Source organism: Caloenas nicobarica, chromosome 13 (assembly GCF_036013445.1).
Source record: "Caloenas nicobarica isolate bCalNic1 chromosome 13, bCalNic1.hap1, whole genome shotgun sequence".
NCBI classification, from domain to species: domain Eukaryota; kingdom Metazoa; phylum Chordata; class Aves; order Columbiformes; family Columbidae; genus Caloenas; species Caloenas nicobarica.
Genome location: NC_088257.1, coordinates 2,444,958 through 2,458,919, shown reverse-complemented (window position 1 = coordinate 2,458,919; position 13,962 = coordinate 2,444,958). Strand labels below are relative to the sequence as shown.

General features: G+C 51.5%; 1 protein-coding gene across 3 annotated transcripts in view; it reads right to left on the bottom strand.

Annotated features, from left to right (window-relative positions):
- Positions 1 to 13,962, bottom strand: part of STK10 (serine/threonine kinase 10) — a 500,646-nt gene that overhangs the window by 20,499 nt on the left and 466,185 nt on the right. The window contains exon 2 of one of the 3 annotated variants that reach the window (XM_065644279.1): positions 13,670 to 13,834. The exons of the other annotated variants lie outside the window; for them this stretch is intronic. Coding sequence (XP_065500351.1) covers positions 13,670 to 13,834 — 165 coding nt within the window. The remainder of the gene's footprint in view (positions 1 to 13,669; positions 13,835 to 13,962) is intronic. 3 annotated transcript variants of the gene reach the window in all.

Here is a 13,962-nt window from a genome sequence, read left to right as displayed (position 1 = left end):
CTGGCTTGGAGCTGAGCAGGAGCCTGGCAGGGCTGCAGCCAGCGGGGCCAGCAGAGCCCTCGCACAGATGGGCCACGTCAACACACCTTTTCTTGCTTGAGTTTATACCTTGAACCAGAGTATCAGCAGCTTCACCGGCAAATGGAAAGGCAAGAATTGCCTCCTGCCACCATCTCCCCAGGCACAGAGACCCTTGTGCCTCATCATCACCCAAACGCAGCTCTAGGAGGCTCATTTTAACCAATTAGTTTTATAGTGTTCCTCATCATGTTCATCAGAGCGGACTAACACCACCTATGGACACCAGCCCTTTCTGGGGCTCCACGGAGCCCGAAGTGCCAGAAGCAAACCTCAAACAAGCCCAATATCAATGCCAACCTGCCAAGGGGGAGGGCAAGGGCTTCCCCTCGCTCTGGGAGGCTGTGGGGACGCGTGGGGCTCCGTGGGCACAGCCGGCCTGGTGATGGCACCTCCGCACGCTGGTACCACGATCCTGCCCCTGCCAAACCATCCAACCTGCCACTAGCCCAGACCAGCCGAGAACGAGCAACCGCATCAGCCGAGCCCGTGGCACAGGGTTTGCAGCGGCTGCAGAAGGACAGAGCAGACCTGATGCCCAGTAAATCCAAGTATCACAACTTTGCGCTGCTCTGGCGGGCAGAAAACCTGTCTGTACAAATGATTCTGTCTCACCACTGAATCACAGCCCGGGGTTTCATTCATCTCACACGAACAATCCCTCCCTGCTCCTGCCGACCCAGGTGCCTCAGGAACTCACCTGCCTAAAGAGCGGGGGGCGTCTCCGTGCTCAAGCAACAGCCTCCCTTATGTTCAATCAGTAAAAAAGGCCTGATCAGAAGCTCATCTGTGCTACCAAGCTCAGCTTTGAATCTAAACAGTCCCAAAACTTCCAACAACCCAGCCCAGATCATCTGCTAACGTGGTCTCTGCAATGCAGGTGACCTGGGTGCTTTCAGTGCTAATGTTCAGCGAGCAGCTTTACAGCTTTTGCCTCTGTATGTCCCAACCAGATGAAGTCCCCTGGCATCTCACACAGCTCCTCTTACACCGGCTCCAGATTGAAGAACTTAATTTTAATTTGGGGGGGAGAAACAGAGGGCAGCTGGCTGGGTGACGGCCACAGCCACCCGGTCAGCAGAGCCCCCGGGAGCCCAATGCGCTCTGTGTGTGTCCCCCCCAGGCAGATGCTGTGCTGGGGTTTCCTACCAGGGACGCAGCTGGCACAGCCAAAATGTGCTCTGGTCACACACGCTGAGCTTTTAAATGGGGAAGGGCCAAGCACAACGTACCCTACTCTGCATTGTGTGGGATGCATTTTCCTCTCACAAAGTTTCATTTGGGTTCGTAGTCTAGGAATGGGAAAATTAGGGAAATGAGTCCATCTGAAACAGCATGACCGTGTATGTTTATGCAGGCACAGCAGGCTGTAAGCCAGGCACTGGGAATATGGGAAATATGGAAAACAAAAATATGCATTTTCAAGAAGGGCAGAGATGCCAAAGAATAATTATGGGTGTGGTCGGATAGTTTGAACATCCAAAAACCTAATGGGCTCACTTCAGCCCAGAAAACCTGATTTAAACAAATGCAACTGGCAATCCCACAGCTCATACACCACGCGCGCTTCCTTCCAGGAGCAGGGCCAGCCTGAAAAGTGTTTTACCATGGAAGCAGGTGGGAAGACGGGCCCGTTGGCAGCAGCACCCGCCGTCTCGGTGTGGGCTGGGGGATGCGGGGAGCTGGTGGGAGCGGAGGCTGCGCAGGCACCTCGTGGACCCGCAGCGGGGACCGTGGGACAGGCGGGTGGGCACTGACACCCTGGGACAGGCAGCCTGCCGCTCCCGCGACGAGGAACAGGTTGGGAGCATCCTAGAAGAGAAGTGCTGACGAGAGCCTGTGCATCTGTGCAGCCGGGAGTCTGGTGATGTACCCGAGGGCTGCAAGGAGTTTAACTCTTTGCCTAGGACTGTTTCCACGTGCTTTGATATACGGGCTGGCTACACCTTTACTGAGGTGTCCCCAAGCCGCAGCTGGAGCAGTCACCGCTCTAGTGACGGTGCTAATCTTGGTGCTGTATTTCACCTCTCAACACCGCACCGGGCTGTGCGGTGCTCGGCCGCCCACAGCAACCCCCCTGCAAGAGCTGGGACCGGGCACAGGGCTCGCTGCAGAGCCGTGGCGGCACCGCGAAACACAGATGGCACACATCTGCTCCCAAAAAAGCCCCTGCGGTCTCATGAGACAGAGATACAAGACCCACGGGGGTCTCTGCCCCAATGCTGACATCCTGAAAGTGGCTCCCTCGCGCTAATTAGAGCCGGGGGGAGCACCCACACCTCCTCCTCGTCCCACCCAGGGTGTGCAGCGAGCAGCCTGGAGCAGGGCTGGAGCAAACATCCTGTTTGTAACCATTTCCTCAGCACAAGAAACCCAGGGACTTCCTCGCCAAAGGCCGCCCAGCCCCGCTGGGCTGCGGGGGGACGCGCAGCAGCACCCCCTCAAAGCCGCTGTAAATCCCGGGCATTACGCGCTACTGGCATTTTAGTTTTCAGTCCACAGGCAGCTGCAACTACGCCTTGCAGGCACATGCAAAACTCACTTTTAGCTCCCGTTAGCTATCTGAGCAACGCGACTGACGGACGCTGCCTTCCAGCACGGCCAGAGCTCCCCGGTCTCAGCTCCAACGCCACGGCCAAGAAACGCAGCCCCGGCGCTGGGCTGTGCGCAGCTCGACAGGGACGCACGAGCTGCACGCACAGGAACAGATTTGGGCAGCGGGTTTATAGACAGAGAGAGGAACCACTCTCACTACTGCTCAAACCTTCATACCACACTTTTAGCACTGCTACTTAACAAAACAAAAAGGGCCCTTTTCTCTCATACCTTTAGTGAAACAGCATGAAGACGTCTGCATGCAGAAGCTACATAATCTTTCCCTTTCAAGAATCTTTTCCATGAGCAGAATTAAATTTAAACTTAACTTTGAAAGTGAAAGTCCACTCAAATTAAAGGGCTTTGCTGGTGAACTTGATTCTTCCCATGGCTCATCCTAATCCTGCCTCTAGGCACCGCATTCTGCGCCCTGAGTGGGAGCAGGGCACGCAGAGATGCTGGGGCCCTTTTTTGGGCTGCTCAAGTAATAAGTGACTGCCTGGGAGGAGAAGCAGCAGGGTCCAGTGAGCCTGGGGTTGCCCAGGAGAATAAATATATGTACAATACAGCTATGGTTTAAACTAAGCGCCCTTAAAGATGCAGGACTTTAAGTTGTACCTGAGCAAGGGGGTACCACACATTATAAAAAAGCATGATATAGTTTTGCAGCTCAAGACAACCGACCAGACACTGCGCCAGGAGAATTCTTCCAGCACTGTATACCAGGTGAGGGCTGGACAGACACCAACCCAGAAAATAAACCTAGGATGGATCAGAGCCCAGTGCAGATTCTAGGTCTGACAAACCAGGAGCGGCATCTCCTGCCCAGGTATCAAAGTCCTCCCAGGTAGGACTGAGAGCCTGCTCACTCCTCCCATCCTGCCTCTTGGGTGTGTTTGAACTCCCAGAATGTTCTACAACATGGAAAAAAAAAAAAAAAAAAAGAATAAAAAAAGCTTATCTTGAAAGGTATTTTTACCAAACACTGCACAGTCACCAAGGGTGGAACAGCTGATTGTCCCTGAACTGAGGTTTGCAATCGAAGCCCAATTAAGAGGACGCACCCTCAGCCCGGCATTACTCACCCCATTGGCATGTCAGAGGGCAGAGGCCCATGAACTGTTCCCTTTGCAGCAGCGCTGGAGAAATGCCTCTTCCAGTCAGAAAGGGAGAAAAAATAAAGCCATCAGCTGGGAAAGCTGGGGGCAGCTCATCCCGGCGGTGAGGGCCCTGGGCAGCCCAGCGTTTCCCACGGGTGCAGCTGGCTGCACAAGGAGACCCCCGGGTCCCTTTAGGATGGGGGAGCCCTTGTCATTCCCAGGTCACTGGAGGTGGTGGGTGCCTGCGGGCTTTTCCTGTGGCTTTGTTGCTGTTGCAGTTGCATGTTGAATAGCCCGGCTGCTTTGGTGTCGTAGCGATGCTCCAGAGCTCCCAGGCCGCTACTGCATGGGCGCACACCACACTGTGCTGTAACCACCCAGCCACCTCCCTTCCACCTGCGCATCAGCACCAGCGGGCACGGGGGGCTGCCTGTGTCCCCGAGATCTGTCTGCGCGCAGATCCACCCTGCCTGGCACAGAAAATGCTTCAAAACTGAAGTACTTCAGCAATCTCCTCTCCTCATCTGCAGCAGCGGGTTTCATTTTGGTTGTTTAAGCAGCTGCCTGCCGCCGGGGAGAAGGTAACCCACAGCATCCTGTGGCCGTGGCAGCCTCATCGCCCACGCACAGCCTCTGCCACGTCCACGGGGCAACTTGGAGGTGTCCTTGTCGCCCACAGCGGAGAGCAGCCTCTGGCACAGCCACCAGCTCTCCTGCCTTGTATTGGCACAGAAGGACTGGGGAGATGAGGAAAGTAAATCTGGTAAACTGTGCTCCATTTATAGACTGAGCTGGTGAAGGGAAATGCTTTCCAGGTTGCTTCCTTGCCAGACATCGCGCATGTTCCACCTCATCTCTCTCCAGGATGCTGAGCTGGCACAAAGCTGCCAAGGCGGATGCTGCTATTAGCGGAGATTGTTTCCACCTTGGTTTTCTCCAAGTTAGAGCAGCGTACGGAAGAGGAGCGGGGTGCGTCTCAGGTGTGCTCGCCATCACAGGTTTCGGTCCTTCCCCATGCAGAGCTGCCATTGCAGAGAGGGAGGACGGCAGGGCCTTGGGTCACTTGGTTTGTTCAGCCTGGAGAAGAAGAGACTAAGGAGAGACCTTATCGCGGTTACAGCTTCCTCACCGGGGAGGAGGAAGGGCAGGCGCCAAACTCTTCTCTTTAGTGACCAATGACAGAACCCGTAATACACATGCCACAGGAACTAAAGAACAGCGGCAACAGCTAGTTCTGTTCTCAAACTCTGCATTTTGCTGTAGCACCGAAAGGACTTGGACAAGGTCAGGAGCATCTGGAGGGGGGTGCAAGATCCACACAAAACCCACAGAGGGTATGTCCCTAGTCCAGAAACACTGGCTGCGGTGAATACGAAGTGGAGCAAAAACGAACACAGACAGCTATTTGCCCCAAATCCACTCAGATAAATGACAGATCTGGACCTCAAGCTCCATCCTGAGAGCACCCCGTGCCAGAGGCACAGAGAAAAAGCCCAGTCCCACACACAGAGCGGCCACTCAGGACGCAGACGGCAACTTGCGCGTACGTGCACCCTGAGAGACCAGCACTGTTTCCACAGCCCGCTACAGACACACAGGCCACGTGCTTTCCCCATGGACATCTCGTATCCAGCCATACGTATCTGCTGGGGCTTCCACCCACACGCAGCACCTCCAAACGCTGCAGCGTGGGCTGCAGAGCCACCCCCTGCAGCTCCGTCCCCTGTCCCTCCAAGCCCATCATGATTCGTGGTCTGATGGAATGAGTCCATCTTCATGGCTCCAGCAAAGACTCTGGACACATTTCTACTTCCAAGGACTAAGAAAAGGGCTTCAGCTTCCAAGTGACACAAACCCCACAGGACAGAACCGTTCCTTGCTGGTGGAAAGAACACAGTGATATATTTAGGCACAGAAACCACATTTAGTCACGGTCAAGGGGCACGTCCTTTCCTCTGTCTGTTTGACATCTGATCCCAAGTTTTGGTGTTAGCTGTGAAGCCAACAAGCGATGCCGGATCAGCGCTCCCAGGAGCAGCTCCCCCATCCCCTCATAGCACATGCAGGACCACCGGGGCTGGTTTTGGGGAGCATCACCTTCGTTTTTAAATACCCTTTGGTCAGATCTACTCTCCCCTTTAAAATCAAGGGCCGTGCTGACTGGTGACATTATATTTGCAGGAGTGTCGAGTGTCCCCGTTCTCTTGGCCAGCCTGCCCTGCTCCGACTGAAGTCCAAGGATTAAGCTGACAGCAGAGGGAGGAGGTGGATCACATTCCTACACCCACTTAACTTGGCACTTTCCTCACCACTCTCCTGCCCAGCGCTTTCACCCAACACATGCCAGAGGGCTGGAAGAAAGCAGGGAACAGATTATGCCAGCATCGCTAGTAAACCAGATGGGCTGACTGAAAGCAAGGCTGAGCTGCTCCAGCTATTTGAGGCAGGACAAGCCCCTCCGGCAGCCCGCCGTGCACCGAGGATGCACACCAACCTCATCTCCACAGCCCCACAGAGCCAACGTGCCACCAGCACAAGGGTGGATGAACACCCCGAGAGCAACCAGCACCTGCAAAAGCCAGCGGCTCTGCACTCCCCTCCGGCTGCCGCTGGCCCTCAGCACACACTGCAGAGGCCATAAAACAATGCAGAAACCACCAAAAGCCGCTTTGCTGCCACAGCAGAGCACAAATGTCAATAGCTTGTCTGACATGGCAAGTATGCTGTAGGTGGAAGCAAAATAATTAGCTCTCTGTAAGAGAGTGCTCCAAGCTTGCCAATTTTCCCTTACAGACAAGGACACTATTCAGAGACTTTAAATGTACTAAACCTTTTCTCCTCCCTTTTCTGAACAAAATAACCTACAGAGAAAATTATTTGAAATTAGGGGGAAAAAAAAAAAAAAAAGCCTGTCCCCATAAGCCGTGAGGGAAGGAAGATGCAGGACAGTGAACGAGGAAACCCAAGGCTTATAGTGTTTCAGAGCAGGAAAGTTTTATTGAAAGCAAAGTTGGGTAACACTGCATACTCCTCTCAAAACGGAGAGCTCCCTGCCAATCACAGGGAGACCAAGCCTGAGATTTTTCACATCTAAATCATTCTGAGGTGGTCAGCAAATGCAGACAGGTAGGAGGTGCAGAGCAGAGAGGGTCAGGGCTATAAAAAACCAGAAAACCACCCAGGGAACAGCTCTGTGTCCAGGCATAGGGCAAAGCCTTTCCTGCTCTGAGGGCTGTGACTGTGATCCCCCTTTTCGCACCAAGAGGCCACTCAGTCCACCAAGAGCATTGTTACCGGATGGGCAGCAAAATGCAGAAAATCTTTTCAAATCTAAGTATCTTCCTCAGTGGGAAGACTCAACAACCTCAAGCACCCCGAGTTTGTGCCAGCACCTAAAATAGATGACGCATGTCAGAAGGGCAGAACTCATTGTGAGGGCTGGAGTTTGACCCGGGACAAGTTTCCTGATGTCATTTATTAACACAGCCTCGAATCCTTGCCTGGCCAGGAGAACGACTCCTTGAAGGGGTTGCAAAAGACTTCACAAGTTTTCCACTCCTGCCTTGGCACCTCCCTAGAAACAATTCTTTGTTCTGATTATCTCCAAATTCACAACACAAGGTACCTGGATCCATCCCACAAGACAAGAGTAATGCAATTTAACTGTTTCAGTGAGGACTTTGAAGTCAATGGAAACCACCACCTCAAGCCATAAGGTCTGCAAAAGGCCATCCTTCCCTCCCAAATGACAACTTTCAGGCTATGTCTGAAATAAAGAAGTGTAAAACTGCAATCTGTCTCTTGTTCCAGGGCATAGGCTGAAGCTAGGCTTCAAGGCACTGTCTCCTATGCACAGGTAGTTCATAAATATTCATTTATATGCAGACATTGTTCCTTAGCATTTCCCTTGGTAAGCCAGCCCAGTGGGAACGTGGCTTATTGTGATTCATCTGTAAACAAAATTTTGAAGTGCTTTGAAAACTGATTTGCCTATAGGCTTCTTGTCTGCTGCCTTCTTTTCATAAATCTATGGCCTTATGCTTATAACCTTGGACTGGGATTCAGCACATAAGACTTATTCCCAAGTACTATGTACCTGCTGGGTAAACTTTAGGCAAATTCTTGTCTGTGACTCAGCTCCCCTTTCTAATAACTGGGATAATCACACCAGGTCTCCTTTCTAAAAGCATTCCATGGTGTATAGATGACAAGGGTATGTAATCACAAGGCATTATTATTGCTTCAATAGCCTTTTCTTGCAATGTTATCCTGTATAAAGGATGGCAGACAAAGGCTTCTATTCTAGTTTGTGTTGTCATGTTGCTGCCTGTAGAAGTGCTCTTGAACTTGGCTGAGCTGTGGTAACTTGCCTTCCGCATAAGTCATTCTGGGTGCTTGATCAAAATCACTCTGTTTCCATCCCTGCTTTAAGGGAAAGCCCCAGTTTTACCCAGAACAGGATTTCCAGCGACTTGCCAGGAGTGTGAATGCTAAAGCTCACGTTCACAAGACAGAGCAGATATGTTGGTCCCAGGCAACCTGCTGCCCAGCTTTACAGCAGAGAGGAGGCCAGAAAAACACCTTAGACCTCCAGAAGTAATCACCCGCTCAAGTCACTTACAGTACTCCGAATAGCAAATTGCTTGACCCTGGAAAACCAGGGAAGAAGAGAAAACCCCACTGGGCTACATTTCTTCTCCCAGTTCCCAGCCCTGGCCAAGATGATGCGCATCCAGCTGACCCTGAGGACCAAGAGGGGACGCAGGGATGTCCCTGCCGCACTCCCAGTCTCCTGGGGCACAGCGATGCCCCAGCCCGGTGTGCGCAGACCGTCTGCCCACATCGGCTCCTTGCCTACCCACCCTGCAGAAGTTACTGGGGTTGTTTTGCAGTTCTGCCCAAATTCTAGCCTGGCAGGAATCTAGAAACCGGTCCAGCAAACACCACCCCCAGGCCGGTTTGCCCAGCAAGGCTTATTCTGCAGCAGCTCGTGGGTACCGCAGCATGGGGGCTCCCGGGGTGCAGCCAAATCTGGCACGGGTTTCAGTTCCTGCAGTTGGGGGCAAGGAGGAAGAGAAAGCAAAGGCTTGCTTCTCTAGGAGGCTGGCCAGCTGTTTAACAAAGTTTCCAGGTTTGAGATCGCTTTGTTTTTCCAGGTCGCTTCTCCGCTATGTGCACAGCTCGACGCTCGCGAGCTGCAAACAACTGCTCAAGCAGTTTTGGGAGGGTTGTTTGGTACAAAGCTTCAGGAAAACAAGGCCAAGCAGGAAGGCCCAGTTTAGACTGCAGGTCTCCTGCCAAGTGACATTGTACAGGCACACGAATAGCCCTCGGATTCCTCGGGGACGGATGACTGAGAAGCCTGGAGAGCCCGATCTGGTCCAGCATTCGTGTGAACGGGTTCCCCATGGGCATCCAGCCACGGCTGCTCAGCCCACGAGACATCCCTGCAAGCTGCAATGACCTCCCTTTGCTAAGGAAAACTTTAGGGAATCTGATACTGTTATCGGCTTTCTTTTTTGTTTGTTTTAAACAAAAGGTATTTCCAACTTGAGAGAATTAAAAGCTGCAGATGCTTCACATAGCCCAGCAGTCAAGTGCATGGGATAACAAACATTTCTTTATGACACAGGATTTTCAAGAATGCCCAAATCTCCAGTCAACATCCATATCAAAGGGGTAGCAATCCAAAAAGTCCCTGGCTAAACAGGTCAGGGCCTGCCCACAGAAAATGCAAAACGCTTTTTTAAGGGAAGTACAAAGACCAGCTACAGAGCTGGTGTCTCTGCAAGCCATACGAGTTCATACCCACGCAGCGGGCCAGCAAAAAGAAACTTTAAGCTGATTAAATTAACCATCCCCGAAACGCTCCGGCAAGGCAGGGTTACCTGCACGGTACAGCGATTTTTGCTTTGATCTCCAGGAAACATCTGTTTATTCAAAAGCCCGTTTGCTGTAGCAACCATGGTTTATAGAAAAGGAGGGAGGGGGAAGAGAATTCCCCTGCGTTTCGCTAGAAAAGTTGTACCACCGCTGGCAGAGTCCTGCGGTTAAATAGCTGGGGCCAAATAACATTTCGACTAGTTTCCAGAGAACCCTACAGACTCGACGCCGGAGCATCTCGGCAGGTCCTGCAGGAAGGAGCCCAGAATCCCTGTCCTGCTCTGCAGATCGTCTGCCGGAGCGTGTTGGGTTGTCCGGCAGAGATGCCACCGTCCCCTGGAGCAGAAATCTCCTGCAGGAAAGCTGGAACCCATCACTCCAAACGAGACTCTCCTCCCCGCTCCTCTGTCTGTGAGAGCAGACGCTCGGAAGCAGCAGAGATATTCAGAAGCAGGACATGGAGAGTTCCTCCCTTCCTCTGAGGTCTTGGTCTTTTTGTTTTGTTTTGGAAGGGGAAAAAAAAAAAACAACCCACCACACAGCCCTCAAGAGGGACACAAGAGGTCTGTTGTTTTTCCTTCCCACATACTAAAAATTATCAGCGCAAATTAAGCATTCAAAACTCTTATCTTGGTCCCATTCCTCAGTCACGAAACAGCTTTAAGAAGTCGGGTTTTGAAGTTGCATGTATATTGGGTGAGGGGGATTTGCCTTTGTGTTTTCAAGTCCTACATCGCACTTCAGGAAAAAAAAAAAAGACTTTAAAATGTGGCCCAGCCACAAGGACTCAAACCAGACCTTTTTTTTTTTTTTTTTGACTAGCCTGAGATTCTCAGCTTTCATTTGGTGCCCCCATTTCCAGCAGCTGGGATTTATGCAAAAGAACATCAAGTGCCACAGGGCTCATAATAAAAATAAAATCACAAAAGAAGATCACGGAAGCTGCCACCGCTGCAGTTTTGCAAGCCTCCCTGGGCTGTTTTCAACGAGCACAAGACTGTTTGGCCTCTGCAGAGAAAAGGAGATGGGGGAAGGAAACGGCACAAGATGGCTGGTGAGGGCACAGCATCTCTGCGGTGTGTTTATACGCCAAGGAAATTCACGCTGGATGCTGTCATCTCCCCAGTGATATTCCTGGGGACTCACTGGGCTCCTCCAAGCCTTGCCCATGGTTTGCAGCGAGCTTCTGCTCCGCCATGCACAAGAACTGGGGTTCTCCCCCTCCAGCTTGATGCTGATCAGGTATAAAAGCAAGAGGAGTTTGCTGGTTTATGCTTTCATTTTAGCGCTATGGATTTCAAGCAGCTGCTGTAGGATAAGCCACTTCCCTTTGCACAGAAAGCTTTTTTTTCCCCATTAATATTGCATGTCACATTCTGGTTACTGATGCACAAAGCCAGACCCCGGCAGAGAGGAGCTGCAGGGACCTAACGCTGCTCGGGGGGACGAGGAAGCCTCTGCACCACCAAAGGGCAGGTTTCCGCACATATTTTCCTTGTTGGCTCAAGAGGCGAAGAACAGTCAACACACCGATTTAGCAAGAACCCTTCTCAGCGCTGAGCCCTTCTCGGCACCGCCGGCTGAGGCTGCTCGTGGCACAGACAGAGCCGTAAATTATTTGGAGCCAAAGAGCTCCTGCCATCCAGCACATCGCGTACGTCTGGACCTCTTGCCAGCCTGTCCACTTGCTCCTGCTCCTTTCTCACTTTCAACACGGTTGTTCCACACCGGGCTGCGAGGACAAGGAATCCGCAGCGGATCTCCAACCAGACACGCACCCACAGCGGTTTTACCCAAAGCCTGAGCCACTTGAAGCAAAGTCCATGCACCCATTGTGCACATGGTCCAGGAAAACGCTGCCTAAAATAACCACATAGATAGAAATGGGAATGGGATATGGACAAGACAATGAAAGCCGGTGTTCGTATTTGGATGCAAATTTTCCCCAGCAGCACTGGTGACCGAGAAGCCTTTGACTTTAGGGAAAACCTGGTAGCAACTAGACACCTTCCAGAAGTATCACAGCCTGGCTTATTTACTTCCCTCAAAGCCAGTAAAACACTACAGCATTAATAAGACGAGCCTGAGCAACGAAATGCAAATGCCACTCAAATAATTAAATAAAGAGAACGATCCTCCTCCCAAAACAATGGACACGGCTGTAGCGTCTGCCCTCACGGGAAAGCCTTATACAGGAGGCTCTTGTTCCAGAAGCTTCAAAGAGGCTGTTTAATTTTAGTAGGTCAGCAAGCATATGACATTACAAAGCAGTTCTTAGACAAAAGCAGAGCCGAGGAGGTCTGCAATCCATTTTCCCTACAGGAAGGAAGGCAAAGCTTCCTATTGCAGGGAGGAGGTGGAAGGGGAAAGGGGAGGGGGCTGACATTTTAGAGCGAACGAACAAGGCCAATGTAGAAAATTCAGGCAGAGAGCAGGGAGGTAAAAACAGCAGAACAGGGTGGAATATAAACTGGCCCCATCTCTCACCCAAGCTTGGTGTGTGTTTGCCTTTTTAATTTTGCCGAGATTAGTTTTGCTGCAGTTGCAATCTATCCAAATCCCAAGTCCCCTCCTAGGAGAGATGTTTGCCTTTCACCTCCTCAGAAAGGTACATATTTACTTTGTTCCTTAAAGCACCCAGGGCTCAGCATCGTGATTATCGGCCATCCAAATACCAAGTCTCTGGACAACTTGCAGCCCGGCTCCCTTGAAGCAAGAAGCATCGAAGGAAGCGCTCAGCGCTGGGTACCGCAGCCCTCTGAGGGGGGCGCCACAGAGGACCTGGGGGCTTTTTGATGGATTTTTAAATAAGAAGAGACACCGACCCATGCTGACACTGGAAAAGATGCTTGCTGAATAAGCAGACATTGCCCAGTAAAACAGCACCTCCCCAGCATCGCGTAACCGAGGCGCGAACTCAGCGTGGATTGTTATTCCACAACAGCCCCGCGGCTCAGCCCGCGCTCTGGCCTCGGCTCTCCTGGCACGACAAGCAGGGACCGAGTGCTCTGATGGCTCAGCTCACACAAGTGCACGTCTCAGAGGCTGAGATCTCTTTTTTTTAACTCTAGTAAGATTACCACGAAGGCATCTGAAGCATTAAAAAGAGGAAGGAAAGAGTAACAGAGCCGAACGCACCCTTGGACACTACCCTGACTTGCCAGAAGTTACAAGAAGTAGCAGATGAACTGGGCAAAAACATGGGTTTGGAAATCCTCTTATTCACCAGATTTCGACTTTGTTGACACAGGCACATCTGCACAGTTATTCAGGTCTAGCACGGGGCAAGCGTACGAGGGTTCACGTCCCCACCCTCTCCAGCCCCTGCACCTTTCCCATGGCAGTGCGCAGGAGCCGTTCACGCTCACCTTCCTCTGCTGCCAGGGACTCAAAGGAACAGAAGGCAGGGAACAAAAAACAATATATATACACTTGCCAGGCTATGGGAAAGAGATGCAGGAACCCACTGTTCCAGCCGCAGCACAACTAGTCGTTGCACTAACCCATGGGATTGCATTTTATGTCCCTGCGCTCCACCATCACGGGAAAAGGAGCTCTTGCTGTCAGCTGCCTCTGCACTATAGATGCTGAGCCAGAAATATGGCACAAATCAAAACCCGGTGTCACCCTTCCATCTGATCTTTCAAAAGAGGGGCTGAGGTGGTAGAAGAGATGCCCTCATCAGTGCTGCATTTTCTACCTTTACAAACTCCCCATGGTGAAAAAAAAAAAAAACACAACTCCAGTTTTCACTTCACAGTGAAGTTATCTTCATCTTCCCTGGGCTATTTATAAGCAGCTTTAGTTAGAATATAGTTTGCTTATCAAAGAAAGTGGGGAAAATCCAAGCACTGATCACACAGCGAGTAGAGCACAACTGGTGAGTCATTTCTAACCCACACTGATGCTTCGAGCTGCTCCAGAGGTTTTCCTTCACTATAAATTGGCCATTTCCGATGTGCAGAGTGCAAAATGCACAGCTGTACGGGTCACACACAGCAACCGCCCCTTACCCAGAGCTTGCCATCCCAGTAAAATGCTCCCAGCAGCTTGACGATGTGCCGGTGATCGCAGGTCGCCAGTATTTCAATCTCCACCATGTAATCCTCCAGTTCATCTTCGCTCTTTGTTTCAATGACTTTGGCAGCCGCTAAAGCACCTGTTTCCTTATTCTTAGCCTGCAAGGAAAAAAAAAAAAAAAAACACAAACAAAACAGCATGAGTGCAAAGGCAAAGAAAGCCAGGAGCACACTGTTCTTGCACAATTCTCACTCCTCCAATTCACATTCTTGGTACCAGCCACAAC